This window comes from Euwallacea similis, chromosome 8, assembly GCF_039881205.1.
Source record: "Euwallacea similis isolate ESF13 chromosome 8, ESF131.1, whole genome shotgun sequence".
Classification (NCBI taxonomy): Eukaryota; Metazoa; Arthropoda; class Insecta; order Coleoptera; family Curculionidae; genus Euwallacea; species Euwallacea similis.
This window is the reverse complement of record NC_089616.1, coordinates 2,336,984-2,361,863: the sequence shown is the minus strand read 5'-3', so window position 1 is coordinate 2,361,863 and position 24,880 is coordinate 2,336,984. Positions and strand designations below refer to the sequence as shown.

General features: G+C 35.8%; 4 protein-coding genes across 6 annotated transcripts; 1 reads left to right on the top strand and 3 right to left on the bottom strand.

Annotated features, from left to right (window-relative positions):
• Positions 1 to 2,520: 2,520 nt before the first annotated feature.
• On the bottom strand, positions 2,521 to 4,334 carry LOC136410255 (COMM domain-containing protein 4). Its single transcript, XM_066392311.1, has 5 exons — positions 4,168 to 4,334; positions 3,520 to 3,657; positions 3,374 to 3,413; positions 3,041 to 3,244; positions 2,521 to 2,977 (listed from the first exon to the last, which is right to left on the bottom strand). The coding sequence occupies exons 1-5, from the start codon at positions 4,168 to 4,170 to the stop codon at positions 2,802 to 2,804; spliced, it is 561 nt and encodes a 186-aa protein (XP_066248408.1). The 5' UTR covers positions 4,171 to 4,334; the 3' UTR covers positions 2,521 to 2,801.
• A 317-nt stretch (positions 4,335 to 4,651) lies between these two features.
• On the top strand, positions 4,652 to 5,945 carry SsRbeta (signal sequence receptor beta). The gene is made up of 3 exons (XM_066392224.1): positions 4,652 to 4,830; positions 4,904 to 5,290; positions 5,458 to 5,945. Exons 2-3 carry the CDS (start codon positions 4,907 to 4,909, stop codon positions 5,656 to 5,658), a joined length of 585 nt encoding a protein of 194 aa, XP_066248321.1. The 5' UTR covers positions 4,652 to 4,830; positions 4,904 to 4,906; the 3' UTR covers positions 5,659 to 5,945.
• A 168-nt stretch (positions 5,946 to 6,113) lies between these two features.
• On the bottom strand, positions 6,114 to 10,075 carry BNIP3 (BCL2 interacting protein 3). 2 transcript variants are annotated; one of them, XM_066392225.1, is made up of 3 exons: positions 9,851 to 10,075; positions 7,836 to 8,113; positions 6,114 to 7,196 (listed from the first exon to the last, which is right to left on the bottom strand). In XM_066392225.1, exons 1-3 carry the CDS (start codon positions 9,894 to 9,896, stop codon positions 6,942 to 6,944), a joined length of 579 nt encoding a protein of 192 aa, XP_066248322.1. In that variant the 5' UTR covers positions 9,897 to 10,075; the 3' UTR covers positions 6,114 to 6,941. The 2 variants fall into 2 exon arrangements, with proteins under 2 accessions (XP_066248322.1, XP_066248323.1); XM_066392226.1 differs by having other exon boundaries at positions 7,836 to 8,101.
• An 814-nt stretch (positions 10,076 to 10,889) lies between these two features.
• Positions 10,890 to 24,710, bottom strand: Kank (kank). 2 transcript variants are annotated; one of them, XM_066392207.1, is made up of 10 exons: positions 24,420 to 24,710; positions 19,820 to 19,903; positions 18,866 to 19,083; positions 17,244 to 17,415; positions 15,037 to 15,221; positions 13,782 to 14,977; positions 12,593 to 12,796; positions 12,090 to 12,537; positions 11,839 to 12,039; positions 10,890 to 11,780 (listed from the first exon to the last, which is right to left on the bottom strand). In XM_066392207.1, exons 2-10 carry the CDS (start codon positions 19,872 to 19,874, stop codon positions 11,583 to 11,585), a joined length of 2,877 nt encoding a protein of 958 aa, XP_066248304.1. In that variant the 5' UTR covers positions 19,875 to 19,903; positions 24,420 to 24,710; the 3' UTR covers positions 10,890 to 11,582. The 2 variants fall into 2 exon arrangements, with proteins under 2 accessions (XP_066248304.1, XP_066248305.1); XM_066392208.1 differs by lacking the exons at positions 19,820 to 19,903; positions 24,420 to 24,710 and adding an exon at positions 19,548 to 19,663.
• Positions 24,711 to 24,880: the final 170 nt, after the last annotated feature.

Here is a 24,880-nt window from a genome sequence, read left to right as displayed (position 1 = left end):
ATTCGGAAGAATGATAAGCGACAATCGGCTTCCAATCGCATGCACTCAAGCATTTCAAAGCGGTTTTAATATGAAAGGAGTTCCGCAATACGATATGAGATTGACGACGTAGAAATTCGGCGGCCCAGGCACGTTTCAATTTTCTTATTTTATAAATTAGAGATAATATGGCGATTTTTAATAGAAAATTGATAGTCATCTTCTTTTAAGTAGCTACTAATCCTCATTTATGTGTATCAATTTCAGGGCAATTTAAAGATGCCTTGAGAAGAAGCCCTTCTCAGCTTTTTTATAATCTCTTTTTGGGGTTTGTACCTACTTCTCCGTAAACGCTAAAAATCCCAAACTTAATATATTTATCGCAGAAAATAGGTATTTCCTTTCACTTAAGTAGATGGATCTATAACATACTGCCAGCCTCCTAATAAACCATCCTTCCTGTTTATGATAGGCATGAAGCAAGCCAGGCATTAAGCAATAAAATCAATATTTCGTTTATATAGTGAGAAATTCCACGGATGGGAATCCATTATTACACAATCCAGAGTATAATAATCAGTCTACCCTGTGGCACCAAGGGGATGCATGTCAACACATGCGATTCGCATGCAGGAATCATTACAATCACATTAAACTGCCATATAGTGTTATCGTGCACGCGCCTCACACACGACTTCCCGATAACTTCACAACACCAATTCACCATGGAAAATCCGTATACACGCCTAATAGGCATTTCCTTGTATTTTATCACATTGTTGAATAGAAGCAGAGGCGGGTGCCTTGATTTTTGTGATCAGAAAATAAATTTTTTTATAGCCTTATTTTATAACCAGCTTAATAAAAATAATTGAGGGATGTAACTATCGTATGACGATTCGCCACTGACATGGAAACTTATTTGTTTCGTGGTTTTCTTCATTTAGAATTTAAAAGTATTAAACTCATGACGGGGAGTTTATTTCAGAAGATTATCTCTGGTTTCTTCGGTTGTTTGGGGTACATATTTAATAACGTCTATACGTGCTGATAACTAGTTATCTGCAAGTTAATCTTCAACACAATTTATTTCTGTTATTTCGTGGGAATATTAATGGGAGTTTAAATTTTTTTTAGTGCCTTCTACTTGGGGTAGCACAAATCTGGCACTATGGGTCGACTAGTGGCTTAATATGATATATTATGATCTAACCATCCAACCAAATAATAAAATTTTACAAGCGAACATTATTTTACAGAACAATGTTATTCGCCAAATTATCAAAAATAATTTACAGTTAATCTGAATTCATCAATTTATCAAGAATCCTGTACTTTTGAATCCGTTATTTTCCATTTTTGACAATATAGAAATACTTTCCATTGATCCATTGATTGTATACGATTAATTTAGTTTACATAGGATATATTTATCATTGTAAGAAAGTATAAGAAACGAAATAAGTATTAGGAATAACTAATAGCATTACAAGTAACTTTTTTACAAAAATGACTAGTACAATGCCAAAAAATCAAACACTTGTAATTTACTTGTATGAGTATATTTTTAACATAAAAAATTAAAAATACAAAAGCCACAAATACTTTTTTTAAAAATCTACAATTGAAGGTTATTTTATAGAAACATTAGTATTCACCAAAGTATCAAGAAGATTAGATATTATGCTCTTCTGTTACTCTTTTTTAATAGAGGTAGAGATTCAGGAAAACCTGCAAGCAAACATTATGGGACTGGCACAAGGCGATCTAGTGTGCCTACTTTATGTCGAGTTGACGTCCTCGTCCAAGGAATACCGACCGAATAAACCCCGTTTCCTCTCTTCACCCCGAAGGCCCTACCGGCACCATCGATCAGACATTCCTTCGGATATCTCTTCTGTTACTACATTTGAGTAAATTAACGCTTTTAATGTGTTTTCTTCAATCACACACATTTCTTTAGCATATATCCATTTATTATGGTCTCCATTTTGGCAGAGCTCACCATTTAATATCACTATAATATTCCAAGAAAAGACAATTTTATGATATTGCTCCAAAAACGAATCGAGCAAGGATTTTAAGCATCCTCTTTTAAAATTCAAATTTCCTCGCAATGCATTTCATTTACTGCTTGTGCCGGCTTTACCTCTGAATATATTCCTTCCGATTCGTATTTAGTAACATTCGGTTCCAATCTATTCTCTTATCTAAAAATTTATGGAATACGAAATGGTTATTGCATGTGCAAGGCCATTTCTGTCCAGGTATCGAGATAATAGTAGGAAAGTAAATTACGAATAATCTGTCATGTATGGGTGATGTAAATTGCTATTATTGCCTAATAAATCGACCTCAAAAAATGTAAAAACCACTTGCAAATTCCAAGGCAATTTCTTTTTAAATCCCAGTCTGATTAAAACAGTAATAAAACTAATCCATCCTGGCTGCAATGTCATCGAAATACCACACTTAATCCCTTTTTGGGCCTGGACGTTTTTCTTGTCATTAAGGATACGATTTGGGTATCTGAAATCCCGCTTAATTCGAAAGGTTTTATATTTGAATGACCAGTGATTTTGATAATTATTTTAATGAAAATTATAAAACGAATACGATGAACTTTGAAACCATCGTTATTTTTTAGATCAAGTGGTTTTCTTGTTTTCGATTTCGACTAAAATCATTTATTACAGTATTCGCTTGTCAATTCACTCGCTTCTTAACTTGAACGTTACCGCAAAGCTTTTAGTTAACTACCTACAAAAAAAAACCTATCTGTATTACAATTTCTATATTAACAAAGATAAGATCCTGTTTTACTAAGAACCTTTTAACTCCGACATAACTTTCTTAATGTGCGATAGATCATCTAATAAACTATCTAATGTATTTTGGCTTATAACGACCGATCTCTTTTGTCCTTGAATTTTAAGATCTATTCTCGTACACCCAACTTCCGGATCTATGGCTGTAGAAACGTCCTCCAATGGTTGAACTAAAATAAGCATTTCCCGTGATAAAAATATTTTTACTGTCAAGAAAAATTGAATCAACGTACTCTTCAATGATTGGGCTTTGAAAGTTTCCACTAAGCAAACATTATATTCATCGAAAACTTTTCTGATTGAAGTACTGTGTTCACGTGGCAGTCCCAATTGCTGCAGTTCGGACTGCAAAGCAGTACTGTCGCAATTGAATCGAGTCGCTGATGAAAGTAGAAATGATAGACAAGATATGCATGATGTTATGTTGATATCTGCATCTGAAAGAAAAGGCAAAAATTGCTATTCACTATTTGATACAGACAAGTGAATTTTGAGGATTTGAGAAGGAGAGTGTGTTTTGGATCACTTATTTTTACTTTCTTTCTGAGTTAAAAGATCACACCTACCAGTTTTTGATTCGGCAAACAGTTTATTTACTTTATCAATCTGAAATAAAAATGGTCGAAGTTAGAAGAGTGCAGAAAATTGATAATTATCTTCGACTATGGAATCAAAGCACTTATAGAGCCTTATTATCTAGAAAAGTGAATACCTGAATTGGTGGTGTGATTATTCCTTGACAGACAATTTGTCCTAGAAGTTTTAATTTTATCGATGACAATCTGGATAATGTGTATATTTCAGCTAGAATCCAATCAGGACAATCAGCATCTCCATTGAATCGAAATCTCTGAAAAAAAAACAATCCTGTACTGATATATTTGATTGAAGAAAGGAAATTGAGTCATGATCATTAAGATTGTGACTTTTTATACTGCTCTAATAGTGTCTAGTTTAACTAAAAGGACGTAGAAAGAGGTAAAGTTCCGTGGGTTATATCTTAAATACTCATTATAGAATCAATTCCTGCAGAGATTCAGGCGTTCTTGATATTTTGGTGAACTAAGGTCATTTTTTTATGTTTGACATAAGGGTGAATGTTGATAAATCAATGCGTCAAACAGCTAACACCAAGAATTCACTAATTAGGCTCATTTAACTAATTCTATATCACTTATGATAACCAAAATCCTGATACATGTAGAACTAATTTCAAACCCCTTGTAGATCCCCAACATGCTGTCTACACACCTGCTTTAATCTTTGATAAAGGTTGGTTCTACTTCTGTAGATCAGATTTAACTTAACGTACACGTAAATACAGCACATATAGATGAGTATTAAATAAAATAATATTTACCATTATCACTTGTTTAATTCAATACTGCTTTATGCTTGAAGTTCATTAAATCTGAAAGGAATTATCTAACAACAAAGACCAAAGAACTACATGATTTTGAAATCAAAACAAAAGAAAATTAGGAAACAATCACGATCAGATGTAAAATGTAAACAATAAACAAAAGATTGATTCTTAGTTTCCATAGGTTTCTTATCTTTGTCAAGATATATGGCGCCAACGAAGATAGCATATGATGAGAGCACATTCGTAAGTCTCAGAATACGACAAAATCAACATGTTTTAACTAAATGCTAATAAATCAGCCACATTATATACTTTTTCCTGTATTTCGTAATAAATCTGAGCGTATATTCAGCCAATTTAACTTATCTGTTCATGATGTTTACATACTTTACACCATTAAACTAACTTCATTTGTTCCATTCACTCTTGATAACAATACCCGAAAGTGCTTTTACGCTGACGACACACACGTTAACAATTCTCGTCACGTCAGAACCGCTACGCGTCCACGCAGATTCATTGGAAAGTCAAAAGATACAAATCGCCAGTGAAAATATGAATTAAATGTATTTTGATTCGTGGCGGTTTTGTGTCTGATTAAACCTCGTGCATTCACCTAGATATTTCTGACTGAAACCTAGTTCTAAAATCACATCGGTAAGTGTAAAACTAACCAGTTGGTTTTCTCCAAGTAAACTCGTGTCAGTGTTAACAATTTCAACCTTTTCAGAAAATGCTCAATAAACTCACAATTTTCCTGGCCCTGCTTGCCTTAGGATTTTGTAATGAAGAGAAAACAGGAGATTTGCAAGGTGCCAGACTTCTGGTATCAAAACAAATTTTGAATAGGTATCTTGTACAAGGACGAGACATTGAAGTTCGGTATACATTACACAATATTGGAAAGGTCCCCGCTGTTAATGTACAGCTAACAGACAGAGGATTCAATTCTGATGCTTTTGAAATTGTTGGGGGACATTTGACTTCAAAATTCTCAAGAATTCCGCCAGAATCGAACTTCACACATTTAGTGGTGGTCCGACCTAATAAATATGGATACTTCAACTTCACTAGCTCAGAAGTCAGCTACAAAGTTTCTGATGCTGCTGATGCTAAGGTAAATAAGCTACATTCTAATACTAATGGTAATGTTCAATATAAAGAGATACTTAAATTTTTGTTAATATTCTTCAGACATATGTTGCAGTCAAGATCCGACTAAATATTTTATCAACGCTTTTAAATCCCACAAGTTCAGTTATAAATTTTAGTTTACAATTACAGACGCAGATTGCCTTCAGCAGTGAACCAGGTGAAGGAGGAATTGTGGCATATCGTGATTTTGACAAGAAATTTTCTGCACATTATTGGGATTGGCTTGCGTTTGCCCTTATGACCTCTCCATCATTAGTGATCCCCTTGGTGCTTTGGTACAACAGCAACAATACTTATGAAAAACTTAACAAGGTGGCCAAAAAACATTAGTACATCATTAAACATTGTGTGAGAGGATAATTTATTTTTATTATCTACTGTGTGTAAATGAGAGATCATTGTCAACTCATTAATAGGTATTGTTTCAAAGAAGCATGTCATGTTTAAGTTGTCCAGATTGACAGTTTTCCTTTGATTCATTTCATCTAATTTTTGTTACAAGTTAAAAAAAATTTCAGTTGTATTTAGAATAGAATAAGTGAGCTATTTGTGCTGAAAGAGGTATGGGTAAGAATGTTAATAGTTAGTACCTAACTAATAAAGAGATTTCTTATTATGTCGAGTAGTTTTAATTGTTATCTCTATTAAAGTAGTGATTGTTAATTGGCCCAATCTCCATATTCATGATAAATACCTAAAACTTGTTGAAGAGAGTTCTAACAAAGGTGTTATCAATGGGAAAGAAAAAATTTACCAAAGCGGGAAACATAGTAACGCAAACCCAATGTCAGTTACAAAATTTATTAGTTAACATGTAATTTAAATTACAAAACTATAGTTAACCTAAGAATATGATTATTCATCGCTCTGAAGAGAACATAGAGATCAAGCTACATGCCAACAGTAAGACAAAAATTCACTATGTTCCGCCCGATAATAATTTATCACATCTCTATGTACATTTCAGATAATATATATATATTTATATATATATTATTTTCCACTCTGGTTAGTACTCTATCTTAGAATAATCGTGCATTCAATATTTAAATAAATTGTTATAACATTCAATTGTAATACAGACCTAAATTAAACGATCGTAACAAGTTAACCAATAATCTCTATATAGAAATTATGTCCCTTTTTAATAAAATCGAGAGTAAACTTGAAATTAAACAACTCTGAACAGAAACGAAAATCACGCAAACAAAATGAATGTGTGTTTTATAGTATTCCTAGCCCATTAGGTAGAAAAAATGTCCAGTCTCATTCAGTCATTCTTTAGATGTCCCAAAGCTATTTAAAAACAATAGGAAAACACCGACTCAAACATATTAATGTGAAAGTGACACGCCTTATTGATACAGACACCCATATCAAAATCCTTTGAGACTTTTATCAACATTCAACGCCGTTGCAGATCCATCTTGCAGTACTGATATCAAGTCTAATCTACACTCATCAAAAAGTTAAATTTAGATTTAGCAATAATTCACATAATATACATTTACATTCTGATACATGTTAATAATGGAAGGAATGTTACTTTGCACATTTCAAAAACATTACTTCGGCATTTTATTTCTTAGCATTGGGCATCTTTCAGATACAATCTAACGAACCTTAATGGCTGGAACAGAGAAGTACAAACCATAGCGGTTAAGAAAAACGCCAACTCCGGTTCCAAACAGAAGCGAAAAGAGATTAGTGAGGAACATGATACAGATTCCCCTTTTGGAAAAAAGGGGAGTGTTCCCTATTCTTGCGTAACGAAGACTGAACATATCATATTTGTGCGGCGCTCTGAAGCTCCATGGCTTTGATGGCATACTGTCAGGACGGCTGCTCCAGTCAAAGGGAAGGAAATCCTGTAAACAATGATGAGTTATTAGACTAAAGTTGTGAAATTATAATATTAGGCATGCTCTCAGAAAGTGTTAAATGTATGTCCATCACATAGATTTATTTGATGGCAGAAGATATTCTGCAAGAAATACGAATATGTGAAAGGTGAAGATGTTTTGAACATAATGGAAAAGACCTTTGCTGACACAGAGAAGGTAATACGAAAATCATAAGGGCCATAAGATGTAATCAGAAATATTATTTTTGTGATGAACAAATAACTACAATTCACTTTAAATTTAATCGTAAAAAATAATGTGTTTATCTCCGCACGTAGTTGTGGGAAGTTACTGCGAAAATTGCTATGAATGGAAAGTGTATCACACTGCTTCTATAATAACTTGAAACGGAAGTACCTATTCTTGAAGTATTTAGCGATTGACACTTACGCCCCAATCCAATTTGAATTCAAAATCACTTATTTTATTCTTAAAAATTTTATGACGCAAATCACGTAGCCAAAACAATGAGTCAATCTGGCGCGATTGCCACAGTGTAATTGGTTGGATTGTGAGCGACCGGTCATACACCTGCTTTCATTTATGTACCATCCCTGTTTCCCACATCAGCCCATATCTTTTAAAATAATCGTAGTTCATTACCTCCTTAGATTCTGAATTTACATAGTAAGACTGCCATTCAAGATTTAGAGCTGTTCCTTGTACCACTGGGCTGTTGGGCGGCGACTTGGGGCTGCCTCTAGGAGAGCCCCTTCGAGAACTGGCCAGCGAATCCCTGCATGATGACTGATTGGACTCCTGAGCCTCTCTGAGTAAACGCAAATAGTCCTCAACAGTCAACTGTTGGGTGATGGATGCAGGGGTTCCCCCTCCATGGGAAGCTGCTCCACTGACTTCCACCCAGGACTCTAAAAGGGATGCTAAATTTGATTGGATGTTAAATTCAATACTTTTATTTTGTATATCTTTATGTATGTACAAGGTGCAACATATTATCATGGAGATCATTTCAGGGGACAATAGTACTCTGCAAAACGATTTTAAAATGTTATTAGCCCCATGATCAAAAGTTCACCATTTTCAATATACAAAGTTGTACAATGAGTGAAACAAAATGTACAAAGAGTGGCAAAGTTTCACAATTCTTATAATTTTCTCAGCTATGCTTTCAATTATATTTGTAAAATTTCATACACTTGTTTTCTTTAAGAACCTCTACAACAAAAAATTGTTAAAAATGTGTTTCTGTGACATCAAGAAAAATGTGTAACTTTACCACCTTGTACATCGAAAATGGTACGTTTTTGACCATGGGTCTAATAGCATTTTTTAATTTTGCAGATTACTATCTCCCTCTGAAATATCTCCATGATTACACCCTGTATAATCACAACAAATGTTGAGTTATTAAGGAGCATAAAGTTTCATTACAGGGCTTAATTATTTGTCTTTATGGCTAAATACCAGGAAACCTTTGTAAATGTATGGAAATACCCACTGTCTTCATTCATTTACAATGACTTTTGTAAATTGATTAATGTAAATAAGAAGCTGTTTTATTTTGTTAAAAATTAATTTTTTCAGATATGATGGAGTAATCATTATAAAGTATCATTAATGTTTCATTTGCAACAATTACCAGGATCATTTAGAACAAAGCCTTAGGAAATTCTAAATTTAGGTTCTTTTATTATGTTGTAGGTGTTATTTAGTAATGCAAATCAAAATTTTCTAGCCAACCTACAAGCTGTTGATACCCTAAAATGACCTCTTTATCACCTATTATGCAGTTCCTAGTATGACAAAGAGAGCTGATAATACAGATCAAGATAACCGATATAAACAAAGGATAAGTTATCTTTTATTGTAAAATACAATTACATTTTATAATAATTTAGAAAAAATATGGAGGGAAAGCAGTTTCCTGTCCCTAGATGTGAGGAGCAAATGTTAGATATTATTTGTATGTGAAATTTTGAGCAACATCAAAATAACTTTGATGCTATTTGTATAAATCCTGGAAACAATAGTAAATTTGGAAAATGTGGTGTTGTACCAGTTTTAAGCACAAACAACTGGAAAACATTCAGTTATGTTTTCCTCAATACACATTCTTTGCAGAGTGTCTGCTTGGTTAGACATTTGGCTATAATTTATTAAAAATTTGATTGAGCTTAAACTCCTTGATTTAACTTACACTTATGACTTAATTCACTATTTTAAATTAATGATTTGTTGATGACTTCAAAAATTCTTGAACTTATTGGAGGATTAAAGTGATGACAATATTTAGTAAATAATCCCTAGAAGGACAAATCAATGGCACTGTCCCCATTGTATAGCAGTGTTAACATGTTATATTCTCCTACTATAATACTACTAAATACACAGTAGTCCCTGTATTTTCATAGAAGATACAAGGTAGTTGTATTCTCACATAGAATACATGGCAGTCAATCTCTGTATTTGCATAGAAATCAACTTTGATTAAAATATTAAAGCATAATTGCTGAATAAAGAAATATCATGGTTCAATGACATACAAGGATAATTCTTTATACACGTTTTAAAAATATCCCCGACGTCTTCATTATAAAAATAAATAGACAATAAAAATATGGAGGTAAACAGCAGTTTAGCAACATGTATGTACGTACCTCCTAAAACGTCATCGTTTCCTGAGCTGGATTTCGAGGATGACATGTTGAGACGATAGCAAATTCGCGGCACTAAAATGAAATAAATTCCAATTATCACAACGATTCAACCGCAAGTTCCAACTTCTCTCTGAAATTCGATTTTATAAATTACAATGGATGTATTTATATCTACGTGACGACAAACAAGTATGCTTCTTTCTCATCAATGAAGCACTGCGACTCTTGCGGAATTACGACGAAGTAAATTTGACGTCGGCTGACACATGACCGCGTTGCTTGCGCAGACCAATTCGCCATTAATCGATAGGCGACGCTTCATAGAACTGAGCACGGAATCGACATGTTTTTGAGTTTGTGGAGCGAACTTAGTGCAAGTGAGTGCGTGAGCCGTATGACTCATGATGTCTCTTATGACGCCTCAATTTCTTATTTATTATTAAGAGACATCCAGCAACCTCCGAATTCCGGACTCCTTTGTAGCGATGAAATATTGATTTTTTATTTCGTTGTGAAACTTCTTAGGAGTCTTTTATCTTGCCGAAATGTACGTTACTTCAAAGTTCCTGTTACAAGTTTTGCTGTGCCTCGAAATAAAGAAAATGTTTCCTCTCTGATTCGCTAGAGCATGACCTTTTAATACCCTAAAACAAGTCGTAATGTGCCACTTTTGATGCATAAGCTATGAAGTGGACTTACTGCCTAGGCAGTAAAATGTTTTACGCTCAGTGTCAATTTGACAGATGCTCGGCAGTAATAGTTTTTTACTGCCTAGATAGATCTTAACGACAATACTCCTCCGGAACTGAAAGATTGCGGTTCATTTTCGGACATCGGGGGATGGATTTCCTTTATAAAGAAAGGGATTTAAAGCTCATTTCCGCTACCCTTTCATCTAGGATTTTGCACAGGGTTAATTAACTCAGCAAAATTATTATATAAATTACTGAAGGGCAGGTTCATATTTCAATAAAATCGCCCAAGATCTGTTTCAAACTACTTTTTTCTATGGAAAATGGGGTAAAAGAATCAACTAATTTAATTACATATTGTTGGCAACAATTACAATTGTCTTAACTTATAATAATGGAATGTTAATTTTTACACATATAAATTCCAGTAAAAGTTCCATTGTTAAACGGTTAGTTTGGGTTGATGAGATTATAAAGTATAAGTAGGGGCTAAAGGTGCGGGTTACAGTGTGTCAAACCACTTATTATGGACCTTATAAACATTCCTCTAAGGCTGACGCAGCCAAAAATGTACATAAGAGAGAAATGAGGAGCTAAAATGTAATAGAAACATGAGTACCAACAAAAAACATTTCATTGAACAGTGGGTAACAATGGTTTCTCACATCAATAAAATCCGTATATAAAATATTAACAAAGGTATGAATATAAACTTGCAACATCTTGGTTGCATTTAAGTATATTTAAGTTATTAAAAGTATATTTACAAAATAGGTTCAATTTTGTTATACAGGGAGTTCATACAGTCAGTTTTTGGCGGATGATACCAATAAATCAACCGTGGACTGAAGTATTAGAGTTACAAGAAGTTTCTGTAGAAACGCAAGTTAAATTTACTATAGACAGCTACACAGAAAAATCGTAGCAAACAAGTAACTTCAATAATGAGGGTTGCTACAGAAATGCTTGACCATGGCAATTTATACCGGCAACTGAGCATGTAGACAGTATCAACACCCGTCAGGAGATGAAGGAAAACGTTACTTCTTTGTATCTGTTAAGGCACGATGACTACTTCTAATGGGGAGTGGAGATGAGGGTGTTTTTGGACTGTTCGAGTTAATCTTCTTTAATTTAGCGGATTGCAATTTTTGAATATTTCGCTCATGAGCATAAAGCAGGACCCCTATATGGCGATGACTAGCTTCCATGGCTATTTTCAGTGCTGTACTCCCATCCTAAAGAAACGTTTATTACACTGACATCATCAGGCAAAGAAACTTTTAGTGCATTTACCACATCAGTGATGCTGGAATCGCAGTCCGGTTGAGAGAGAAAATGCTTGACGATTTCTATATGTCCGTGCTCTGCCGCGCACATGAGAGCAGTGCTTCCATCTTCGTCTTGGATGTTAATGTCTGCACCCGCCTCCAGAAGCATTTTCACCATGTCTAGACGGCCATGACTTACAGCCAACATTAAAGCAGTTTGTCCATGCTAAAAATTGACAATTATATATGACACTTGACAGGAAAGTCCTCAGTTACCTGCGCAGCTCTGATATTAACGTCTGCCAACTGGAACAGTCTTTTGACAACGTTTGCGTGGGTCTGGCTTTTGACTTCTGCAAGGGACACCAACATAACGCTAGTATACCCGGCTTTATTGGGTTTATTTATGTCGCAAACTTTAGAATCTAGAAGAATTGACACGACGTCGAAGTTCCCATGGGACACTGCGTAATGCATGGCAGTGTTTCCACTGATATCAGTCATGTTCACGACGTATTGTAAGAGCACTGAGGACATATCCTCAAAGGCGTCTAAATAGTCCTCGACATCTAAAGGATTGGCGGTAACGAGGCTGGAAATCTTGAACCATTCCTGCTGCACTATGTTTATAGCACTGTGGTTCTTCACTGCTCTGCTAGGACTTTTCTGCAGAGCGTCGTTGAGCACTTTCAAAGCACCCTGCATCTCTTTGCTGGGGGTCGCTCTAGAAATTCATAATTATTCTCAATTAGGTGCAATGTATATCCAAATTTACTTACTTTTTTCGATTCTGAGAAGGGGTCTGGAAGATCGTGGATTCAGAGACTGGCAGTGTTCTTTCCTGAGTAGGGATTTTTTGTGATTGAGACTTTGAGCTAAAAGCGCTTCCAGGGACATCAAGCTTGAGGTTCTGTTTCACTTTGTCGAACGGACTAACTGATTCTGTTGACGCTGCTTTGGGCGTTAGATCTAAGCCTGATAGTCTAGAACATAAATCATCAATTTAATCCCTAAAGAGCAGGACAATTGTATCACTAAATATAAAATATTCACTGGGGTACACACACACACACACTTTTCTTATAGAAATAATTAGTAACAAAAACACATACATGCTCATGTACATATGTGTTCATGAGCATGCTCATGTATACGTACATGTACACATTACATACATCTAAAGTTTACCTAGTTAAAAGGATATGTTGGTGCATATAAGAACACTGAGCATTGCGGTTTTGCTTAGAGGCTAACATTCGTAAGAGAACTTGAAGATATTTCAAGCCATAGCAACGAAAAAAGCGCAAAATAGCGTTTTGCTGAAGAAATCAAAAATAAGATTGTGACACTGAAAGAAGCTTGCACTCATCAATAAATGATATTACTTCGCGATTGCGCTGTTGAGCATAACTCCCCCTCACATGCCTCCTTTCTACCAGGGTTGAAGGGAAAGTTGTCGAATCGATCAGGGATTTGTCTGTCCCAAGATGAGAAACGGTGTCCAAGAAATGGAACAGTGAATATTAGGGAAAGCGTAACCACCAGAAAAAATATAAATATAAAGCCTGCGATGGACAACCTACGACTGACGTTATACAGAGCGTCCCAGGCTTATGATGAGGGCTTAGCAGTCAGCAGAAAACGTATTTTAATGAGGGTTACAGAACGAGTCGGTGAAGAGTTTTCAGAAAATATGGAACTGGTAGAACATGTGATTTTTTAAATACACTTTCCTTGAGAAGGGTTGCTGCCAGCAAGAATAGTGGCAGACATTATTGCCATGAATCTAAAAACTACAGGAGGTTTGCAAAATTAGGAAACCTGAACTCATCCTCGGAGAGTACGAACAACGTGAGCAGAGCCATCGAGAGGAAGGCAAATTCTCCAGTTATTCTGGTTCTGAACTCATCACCCTCAACTACACCTTCACCCTACTCTCAACTAATACCAATAAAAATTATAACTTACTTTTCCGGAAAAACTGGATTTTTTTCCGTAGGAGACGTTGCATACACTTTTGTATATGTATCCTGACGTCTGAATTTTCGCGCTTCGACCGGTGTCGTTGGTATAGGAATTCTACTTGGTGTAGGGCTTGAAGGAGTTTCCTTCCTATTGTCAATTTCTTTACTAATAAACCTTTCGAACACCTTTTCCTCAGAGGTTTCTTTTTCCTCTGCGAAACTGTGCGGTGACGAAGCCCTATCAACTGTTTCAGGTCTCTTACGCTCAGGTTCTGGCTGGTTCAGGTCTTTGGTATTTGTATATTTAGAGAGAGTATTTCTCTCGTATTGAACACTTTTCTCAGCACTTTTGATTTCGTGCTGTGTGGATTTAGATCGAGTAGCTACTTCCACTTGCGCAGATTTATCACTTTTGAATAATTGGCACACATCACATTGTGATGCCACACTTCGACTTTTCTTCTTAAGTTCTAGCTTTCCATCCAAATGGAACGATTTGCTCTTATGGCCTAAGGAAGCTAAAGATAGCGAATGCCCATCTAACACAGTGTCAGTTTTTTTATTAAAAGTGTTGCATTTATCACAGATTGTTTCATCTATTGTATGGTTTGAACTGCCCACAGTGACTGACTCTACGATTTTTTGAACTCCCACGTCTTTCCTTGAGACTTTTATAGCGTCTGTTTGGGTGAAGCCGTCAAGGGTGACTTTCTTAGGCTCAGGAACTGAGGCTTGGATGCCTAAGGAGACCTTCTTGGGCTCGTTAAGGGAGATCTGTATTCCCATATCTCGCTTTTCTTTACCCAAAAACGTCTGAGTGCCTTTGGTGATGCATATTTTTGGACTGGTGAGGGGCAGCGTGTTCAAGAATTTCGCTTTCTCGGGCAGCCACTTGTCGGCGAACTCGGAAGTTATCGTTGACACATCCCTTGTGTTGGGATATTGATGGCCCACTCCGATATTCCGAGTTAAAACTCCACACATAACTCCACAGTCTTTCCGGGGCAAAGGGGAAGGAGATGACTCCTTCTTTACGATCTCCTCGTTCTCGGGATAGGTAAAGCTGTGCGAACGCTTAATATTGAATTCCGAAGGGACGTTAGTATAATTGCCATTTAAGCTGTGTAATTTATTACTTTCACTTGACTTTAGCTCGTGAAGCAATCTACGATTCTCCACACGCAAGTGTGCCAATTCGTCCTAAAACGAACATTTTTATATCTCCTTATAATCTATGTAAAGTCTTGGCGGAAAATTACCTGCAATTCCGGTATAAGCTTCACCTGGAACTCCAGTTGTTTCATCCGATCGAGGCTTAAAGCTAGGGCTTCCCTGATGTTCTGCAGTGCGGTTGGACTGAGGCCGCATGACTCAATGCTGACCATGTCAAACTCCGGTTTCAGGGATCCATCTTGATTGCTTGACAATGCCGGCGACGCAGAAACTGTAACGGGGAAGCAAAGGGGAGTTAGGAACTCCGTTTGCAGCCGTTGCACACATAATAGCAGATCCGTGTGAAAAGTTTTCATGGACGAGACGCGATTAAATTCGTGGAGACTGTTGTTATCTAAATATGAATGCGTTCCCAACACATCGGCGTAGATAACACGATCGATTATTAGAATTAGTTGTAACAATGCCGAACAAAAAAACCACGCACACACGTAGAACACTCTTTTAAACTCGAATTTATTGTACGCCATGAAATATCGAGTTCACGTAAAGCGCCAGGTAAAAATGAAACGTGCAGCCATGGGTCGAAAGTAGAAATAAGAATAAAATTGTTCTGAATAAAAGCGGTCATGGTTAGTTAAGCAACATAAGTTTAAAAGTTCATGCCCCGATGACTACTTGCTTCCTACAAAACCGTTTTTGTTTTAGCGGCAAATGGCAGAGACCATTAAGTTACAGCTGAATGTAGGTGGAGGTGTACTTCGATCAATTTTTTTATCAAATATTATTAAGTTAGTAATAGCGACATATACAGAGTGTCCCCGAAACATCAGAACAAATTCACATAGTGCGCTAGCGGACGAACAATAGATCAATTTGATAAAACTTTCCTTATACAAGAGCTGCTTTTTGTTACCCCACAGGAAGTTACAGTATATTTTTGATTCTGTAAAATTGCCCCTAAGGGGGCTTTTGTGTACGATAAATTTATAAACGTCATCTATTATTAGGTACAAATTTGTAATCAATGATTTCAAAAAAAAACACACAAAATCTAACGGGTTTAAGTCGGGTCTTCCTGGCGGCCATTTTCTGCAAAATGTGAATGAAATGGGAGTTTTTAAATTCCCTAATACTCATTTGTATCATTGTTTCTGGGACACCTTGTAGATGGACATACAATTCAAGCAACTTTTTATAATACATCGTCACTTAGTAATAATTATTTTATGTGCTTTTCGCTATTTTTATTTGGGACAATAAGCACCGCTAGTAATAGTTACGAGTAAAACTTATGGTAGTATTGAGCAACTATAGTAATTTTCGGGCAATTACTACATCTATTATAAAGGGTGTGATCATTAAAAAAAACCTCGAGTAGGTGAGAAACATCACAGGCATGTCTTGGATAAATTCATCTCTTACCAGTTTTTCAGTCGGATGTTTGATGGTAAACAGCAAATGACTTAATCAACGCCCTACGTGTACGGTTCACCGCGTACTATTGGGTCTCTTTATTGATTACCCGTTAGTAACGCATGCAATACAAACAATTTTTCATCGATGAATTTAAATTGCAAGTCATACAGGGTGGCCAGTTAATTGAAACTAGGTCAAAATTTCAATTTGTTAGCGAAATGTGAAATCCCTCCCAAACCCGATTTGGAGATGGGCAAACTGGGCGAGTGCTCAGGGCAGAAAGTTTTGGGAGTTAAAACTTGAGAACCACAAAATGAATCTATAAATTCGAGACCTCAGCTTTTACGTAAAACTCAACCTAAATAAATCAATAAAATCAAATTGTAAAGGCGGCAAAAACGGTCAGAGCGATGAAAATCTGGATCCGGTCCTGACCTCTCCAAATAGTTCTGACATTCTTAGACATTCCCGGAAAGGTAGAATAATCCAGAAGCGTCTTAAGTAAAAATTTCCAGAATTTTTCCAAGGGGGAGGAAAGTGTTTTTTTAGGAAGAGTTTATTTAGATCTTTTCATTTTTTTAGCTCTCCAGTTTTTTGCTCTCTTCCGTTCGCTTGAAATTCCAAATCTTTTTGACCAAACCGATGTTTTAATTAGCCAGTCATCTAATAAACGTCTGATGATCCTCTTTTGCTCGGCCCGGTAAGTGCTCGGTGAATCAAAAAAGCTATAATTGGTGTAAGACCCCGCATTTAAGAAAAGTGTCTCGATACCGATTCGCATGGATCGGTGATTAATAGATCCAATTTAAGCATTTAAGAAATATTTCATCACATTCACAGCCTTTCATCGCATGCCGTATTACAAATTACTAACCTGAGACTGCAGTTACATCCGGCAAATTATTCGATAACTGATGATTCTTGGATCTCTGTAACGCCCGCTCGAAGTCTGATACAGCATTATCAAATCCTTCGTTAAATCGAAAATGTTGCACTTCTTGAGGTTTCTGAACTGGCTTTGATGATGTTTCTGGCACGTAACTCAACTGGAATTAAAAAGTTCAGTCAGTTTTTCGAGGAGGAAATACGTGGAGAATCTGCGATTCATAGAAATTCTTGAAAAATACTCGGAGAAGGTCGTCCGCTATTACGACCAACTTGATTCAATATTGAACGAACATAAATTATGCCATTACGAAATATTTATCTTTCAAGGAAATGATCATTCATTCAAATCATTCAGTCATCCCCATAATTAAGGACATAAACAGAGCCTCTTGGAATTAAAGCCGTTGGCAAAGGTCAATGGGTTACGTACGTGTGTAATGGAAAAAACGGAATATCTTTTGAGCCAGGGCCGGCCTTAGAAAATTTGGTGCCCTGGACGGAATTTTTAATCACCGCCCCTCTTCCCCAAAAAAACCGTCAACCACGAAAGTCTACCATCCTGGGTTGTCGTCCAACTTCGCTCCTCGCATAAGGCCGGTACTGTACTGAGCTATGTGATATTTTGCCTTTTATGTTAATCAGACACGTTTCTATTTTCTATTTATAAGACATGACTCAGATAATTTGCACTGCAGTGTTCTCTCATTAGATACTTGCGTCACTTGTATTGTTGTTTCATCAAGTGACAAAAATAATTATCCCGTTTATCCTGAATTGTGAAAAAAATCCGCTTTCAATAAGTTCAATTTTGAATTTTTTTCGATTTTCACTGTCTCAAAAAGTTCATAAAAATTACTGCACTGCTACGCTCCTAAAGGAACTACCCTTGGGATCCACATTACCCCTATTCCCCCAAATTTCAACCCATGTTTCATTCTTCAGTATAACTTCCTGCGTGCTGCACAAATTTAACTTGAGACCTGCATGAACTTGACGAAAATAGTAAGGACACTTGTGTCACAGGAAATAACATAAAGAATCCAAAAATGTAACATTTCTAATTAAGAGAGCGTTAAGTGAATTATAATTCTTTGAATGTAATTAATGATAAACAGTATCTCCAGCCTACAGTTACAGCTATTAGCGAATTGCTCTTATTAACTAATCGGCTTAGTGTTAATCAAAATCGTGTAAAAACCCACATTTCCATATCCATATTACAACAATGATGTAAGCAGTTAAGTTCCAAGATTCTTGTAACTGGATCATGTTTGGGCCGAGCGAGATGACTTTTATGAGCTTTGCAAGTTTTTTATCTGTCCTTTCACAATTATAATTTATATCGATTTGTTGATGCGAATGTAGCCTTAAGAGAGTTTAAGGAAAAGAACTTTATGAATAAAAGATGTTTATAGAAAGTTTAAACTTATTAATCGACAACGGTCTTACCTGTGTCTATCAACAGAGATTAGCAACATAAATACGATCAAAATCTATACTTATGCGCTATCAAAATTTTCCAATCCAAAGAGAGCGAATCGTAGATTTCCATTATTCAAATTTTATCCTATTGAGAAATTTGCACGCCTTTTAAATTGATAAGCTTACCTTGGCATGTCCATCATTAAGACTACTTAGCACTGGTGTAGATAGTCCAAGTAGTACTTCCATACTGTGCCTTTGCTTACGCCGATCTTTTCTGCGTTTGATAGATCCCGTGCGAGTCTTATCCTCTTTGCTGATCGATTCGCAGTATCGAACGAAATCCAAGTCGATGTGGTACCCATAAGGGCAGCAGGTACATTCGTCGTACCAGCAAATGTATCCTGGAATTAGAAAACTACGTCCAGCTAAATCTTGTTTATCGCTTTTTTTTAAATTAATATTTCCTTTTTTATCTTTTCTCTGTCTTTCTTTTTATCTATTTTTTCCGTCTTTTTTCTTATGTTTTATTTAATTGCGTGATCTCAATAAAGTTTAAAAAAATTGCTATTTAATAATCTTCTTCCGATAGTTAACATGTTGGTTTATCAATAAGCGTTGGAAGATCAATATGGGTTTATTTTGTCTAACATTTGTACCCATGTAGGTTAGAGAGGACTAAGGTTGGTATTAGGTTGCAGCTGACTAAAAACTGTTTTTATCTCTTATCGTATGATAAAAACGAACGACGTTGTAATATAAAATCGAAGGCTAATGCAAAGTGACGACTTTAATCTGTACAGCTATAAACACTTAAATACGCCTAAAATCACTCTACTATTTACAGAAAAACTTCCAAAATACCTACCTAGGAAGTCGTTAGTGTACTCCTCATAATGTATATGCATTTTTTATTTATTCTTCTCACTGCTCACAATTAAATAAAAAAACCTAAAGGTTTCGCGTGCTCACTTTCTAACTGTTTGCTGCCTACATAATGTCTGTTAGCTATTCTAATCTCAAGATAAAAAGTCTATCAGTATGCACTAGAATTTAGATTTTTAATTGTACTGCCATGTTAATCGCATAAAAAAAATCTTTCTACTATTTTTATCTTTTGACCAAAAACAAGCGACTTACCATTGTCCAAACTTCTTATTGGTGAGACATTCGGCCTGTATTTTGAGTAAGACATTTTGCGGACTCAGTTGGGATTAGACTGGTCTGAAATAGAAATTTACCCTGTAGAAATGGATTTTTTGGATATTAAATGAATTTATATTAACTGGAATAATTTAAGAAATCGCAATATAAGAGGTAAAGTGGGAGTGGGTGGAAATTAGCATGAATATCATTGGACCTGCACAATTACTGTGATATCGATTGAGGCGGAATATGAATAATATTTCACGGTGAGCTTTCTAACAGAAAATATACATTCACTTTTTGTTATGCGGAGGTTTGTTTTCAATGAATAGAAACAATCGATTTCTATGAATCGACGAAGTGACGAACAATCTTTTAAGCGGAACGCCGCCATGCATTAGTGCCCTATGACGCCTTTTTTCCGTCAGAGATGTGCCATGCGCGGGCGCAATTGCCGGCGCCATAGATTAGTGCCTCATCTACTAAAAAGGCAGGACAACCTTCCAGCCACTTTGAAATTTACACATCCGAATTGACATAGATATAATCCTTTAGTGGAATGCCGACGACTTATCTTTACACTAAAATATGTAAGCGAAGATGATTATAGGTTGAGAAAAGTAGTACCGAGAGCGGTGAACTGATTGGTACTACTTTCCACCATTACAAAATTTCAGCCACATCATCGTCATTATTAAAATAGTTTCATTGATCCATCAAACTACTTTCAAATTCTTAATCGAGCAGAAAGATTCTTCCATTGAATCATCGTATAATTTTGTTTCTTTTTTGTAATTTTTTTTGAAAATGTATGTATGGTGATAAAATGGCCTAACAAAAGCGTTTTGGGATCCGCATACGTATGGAGTCACTAGACAAAATCGAAATTAGGCTGGATGAATCATGTGAGTATTTAGCCTCGCATGCTTTTATTGCGTACAATCGGAACGAAAGTATGTTTGTTTTAATTTTAGAACCGTACTAGCTTTTATTAAAAGCGTTCCAACCGGTTATACAAAATTATTGGGATATTTTTAAAATTTTTTTACTTTTAAAAAATTTTTAGTTTTATCATTTTTTTTACTTAATTAGATACCTTTTATTCAAGCAAAGACAAAAGTTTACAGAAAATAAATTATCCTCGTAGTGATGAGAACATCAGACATGGGCATAATTTACTTCACCCTGAAAATCACCGCAAAATTTTATGTATTGTTTGACCACATATCTTCTTTTTACGGCCAATTCGAGTCCAATTCAATTGCCTAACAAAAGGGATCTGACTAGATCCAAGTTAAGGATCTACTTTGTTATGCCTAAACGCGAACTAGAGGTGGATAATAAATAACGTGCGTTTGAACGAAACGCATTGGAAACATTGCCAAAATGCCAGGCAGAATTCAAAAGAATCATGTCTATTCAAAGTACATCTAAATTTAAAATCCTCATCTTTCAAGAAACCAAAGTGACACAAATAGACACAAGGGCGTGCGTTTTTAGTCGATTTTGGAGAAAACTTTGCTGTAGATTGCATATTGAAATGCATGTGTCATTCAACTGGGACTATTTTCAGCTCGTATAATGAGCAGGCCCGCTATGCTTCTTTAATAAAAGTTCCAGTCCGTGCAAATCTAAATTAGAGGATTCTTAAACGAATTTACAGAAAATACTATGTGAGAATGGGTACATAGATGCGGATATTTGACGATTTTTTTACGGAAAAAAGGTATTTTTTTAAATTTTAGTGTTCTTTAGGAGCATTTTTATTGTCCAAATATACCTCTTTTTCGTTTTTATTTCAACTATGCACGACCTGAAACAACGAAAAACATATTTTTTTTTTTTTTATTTTAAATATGCAAGATATTATAAAGAATTTTTTTCTCGAGAAATCATAGGTCTGGCGAAAATTTTACAAGAAACAAAAAAGTTTCAAAATAAAGTCAGCTGGTAGAAAAAAATTAAAGTCGTTTATATAGGTGGTAACAAAAGTACAAACTTTTATTTACTAATCACGCGCCTTTTTTTAAATATTTTCACGCATCAAAAAAGATCCCGCTTACGTCAAAACACGCCAATTCATGTAGTAACTCTTAGTCCAAAATTAGCGAAAATCGATAAAAGCGTTTAGCAATTATTTCGAATTAATTGGAGAACTTTGGCGCTCTGTATCAGCAAAGTGAAGCAACATTGGATATAGGTAAGTTTACCCAGAATGCCCTCTTTTTACTTAAGGAATTTTTGGTCAAGCGTTGTACACTCATTTCAGGGACACCCTATATATTATCCTAAATATTCTTCTTTGATATATAAATGTCGTCAGGTAAGTAAACAAATTCAACCTTCGCTAATCTTCTGAACCGGTTCACTGAATAACCGGTAGACCCAAGAGGAAGAGGCCCTTCAACGGCCAAATGGAAAGATTCTTGTATTTTAATTGTCGCATTATTTAAAATTACTTTTAAGCTTCTGAAGATCTTTAACATTTGTTGGTAATCTATAATTATAATCCAAGAGTGCATATCACATGTAACATCATTAATAAACATACAAATTGAGGCTTAATCGCATGTTCTTCCATAATTATCTTCGTTGTTATGCCGCTCTGAAAAAATGAGTAATGGCATCCTGTTTAGTTAGTCATTGTGCGGTAAGCCAAAGCAAAAAATTTGAACGCCAATGAACCCGACCTTCCCACAGGAACTCCTTTTGCTTCGTTATCATGGCCCCTTGATTTCACATTCAGCCATTAATTAAACCAAAAAAACGCACCTCCTACGGGTACCCAGTAGTTCGTTGGTTTGCATCTTATAATCGATCATGTAGCTTCTATTCATTTATAAAGATTCTCGATCAGTATCTCTCCTCGACGTTATAAAGGGCAAGGTAGCCCACCAGGGGACTTCTTTGTGCAAAAAAGAATATATAATGAACCGATAATTGCCTTTACCTTCTATCAGATATTTCGGTGCCCTGGTACTCTTGAAGATTTGCCGTGATCTTCGCCACCTTACAAAATTAATTGCTTTGATGTAATGTGAGGAGAACCAGAATGTTGTAGCAAATTCTGGGGATTTACTGATGATATCATGAGTGGTGCCCGTAAAGTCCCAGCCAAGCATAAAGGTAAATGTTTGCACAGAGGTACTGCTGTTTCTCATAAACATGGGGCAAGGGCAAGAATATCTTGGTTTTATCCATTGGCTCAAGAATTCCTGCATTCAGGTCTTGAGTCAGGTTTCGACCCAAAAAGGATCAAAGGATTTCGCTGAGGAAAGTAGGAGTCGATAAAATATACGATACGTCTTCTCATATCCAGTTTTTCGTCATATCTCTGTCTCGAAGGACCAATATGGACTGATGGAGATTCTTTAAAGATCTCTCTTTATGATTCTAGGAAACACTATCTCTTAGATTAAATTAATTGGGTACCAGTTGACGAACCAAATGGTGCTTATTACACTGATTGTGAGATTAAATCTGCCAAAACAACCTTATCAGTGTATAGAAAAACGCTTTTGAATCAAATTATAGTCCATAGAAATTAATGCGTAAAAGCTATCATATGGACAAATATTAGCATTACTACTTGCATCTCTTAGTGTGTCAATCAATCTCAGACACTACTCAAAATGTATACTAATCTTGCCAATCCATGTACTGAATACAAAACTAGTGGATGATCAATCGATGGAATGGTAATTTTGGATCGCACTTTATACCGGTTCAATATATTGAGTGTGTGCCCTCGCAAGTCAATTTTCAGCTGGGTCTATCTGCGCTTGCGTCCAAGGTATCTGTTTTTGCATAATCCTTAAATCGATATCTTTAGTCGCATTACACATAACGGTATTGTTCGTCCTCATCATGACATTGCGACAACTACACTTTTGATGAATTTAACTCTCTACCAAGGGAAACTTGTTTGGTTCTTAAAAGGCAAGTTGTGTCTTGTGTTATATCATATCTATGCGCTAGAGGTATTGTTACGCACCATTCATTCATATGATGGATGACCACGTAATATCGGATACCTACTACGTTCTTGTCATTAATGTAGATTTAATCGTTACTGTATCTGATATTGAATTGCATAACTAAGGTCTGCCAGTGTAGGTTGTTGATGCTAATTAGGTCAAGAATTCACGCCCAGAAGGAAGATACATTTTATGTTGTTTTAATTTAAAATGAACATGCTTCAATAATTCGTAACTCAGCAATGTTCGTTTGCAGTTGGCACCAATTTTTGGGAAATTTTGAAGAATTTTGCCCAAAAACTTATATATATTAATTTTTATAAAAATTGTATAAATTGTATATAAAATTTTTTTAAATAATAAATTTCACCTAACAACATTTTTTATTACTTTAATTATATTTTTTCCATTAATTTGTTTGTTATATTTTTTGTATTTCACAACATCACGTTCCTTTCCAGTTAATTTTTCTGGACTTTTCACACGCCAGTTAGGCGGAATAGTTAATGCCATTGAAACAGTACAATAACCTGCCACACACATGCCGATTTAGGTCAAATAGCAACCTAGGACAACCGTCGAATAGTCGATTGACCCAACTTAGTACTAACGCCTACCAAATTCCAAAGAATCCAAGAGCAGCTGCGAATCTATTCGGAGTTAGTTGACAAAATCATTCTTCAGAGGAGAAGCAAACTGTAGCACAAAAATCCGCGACATGTCAACACACACATACTCATTTTAACTTGAAATTGTACGTGACTTGGTAGTACCACTGACGAAAACTATACGGCCGAGTCCACATATGCACATCACACATCTGCTTCGTTAGTTATTCAAAAATGACACCAAACGAGCAAGACAAACAAGTGTGCAACGAACTTCTAGTGGAGAGTAGGAGAGTACGACCGAGTACGAGTGCGGCGCTTGCGCTGCGGTCGCACTACACTACAGGTGATTTTCTCGGAAGATACGTGGTGAAGATTCTGTGCTGAAATGCGGATGGGAAATATTCGACGGTTTTGCACGTCCTGGGGGGTGCGCAAAACCGCACACGACACGCAATGGATTCGGTAGG

Bases quoted from the DNA above. Each gene is read 5' to 3' on its own strand.
- SsRbeta (XM_066392224.1), top strand. From the start codon at position 4,907: ATGCTCAATAAACTCACAATTTTCCTGGCCCTGCTTGCCTTAGGATTT. The intron at 5,291-5,457 runs GTAAATAAGCTA...TTACAATTACAG, and splicing joins CTGATGCTGCTGATGCTAAG to ACGCAGATTGCCTTCAGCAG.
- LOC136410255 (XM_066392311.1), bottom strand. The intron at 3,414-3,519 runs GTATTCACTTTT...TTTTTATTTCAG, and splicing joins TAATCACACCACCAATTCAG to ATTGATAAAGTAAATAAACT. The intron at 3,245-3,373 runs GTAGGTGTGATC...CTTTTCTTTCAG, and splicing joins GTTTGCCGAATCAAAAACTG to ATGCAGATATCAACATAACA.
- Kank (XM_066392207.1), bottom strand. From the start codon at position 19,874: ATGTCTTACTCAAAATACAGGCCGAATGTCTCACCAATAAGAAGTTTG. The intron at 14,978-15,036 runs GTAATTTTCCGC...TGTTCGTTTTAG, and splicing joins AGCTTATACCGGAATTGCAG to GACGAATTGGCACACTTGCG. The intron at 12,797-13,781 runs GTAAGTTATAAT...TTTATGTTCTAG, and splicing joins AATCCAGTTTTTCCGGAAAA to ACTATCAGGCTTAGATCTAA.
- BNIP3 (XM_066392225.1), bottom strand. From the start codon at position 9,896: ATGTCATCCTCGAAATCCAGCTCAGGAAACGATGACGTTTTAGGAG. The intron at 8,114-9,850 runs GTACGTACATAC...AATCAAATTTAG, and splicing joins AAACGATGACGTTTTAGGAG to CATCCCTTTTAGAGTCCTGG. The intron at 7,197-7,835 runs GTAATGAACTAC...CATTGTTTACAG, and splicing joins TAAATTCAGAATCTAAGGAG to GATTTCCTTCCCTTTGACTG.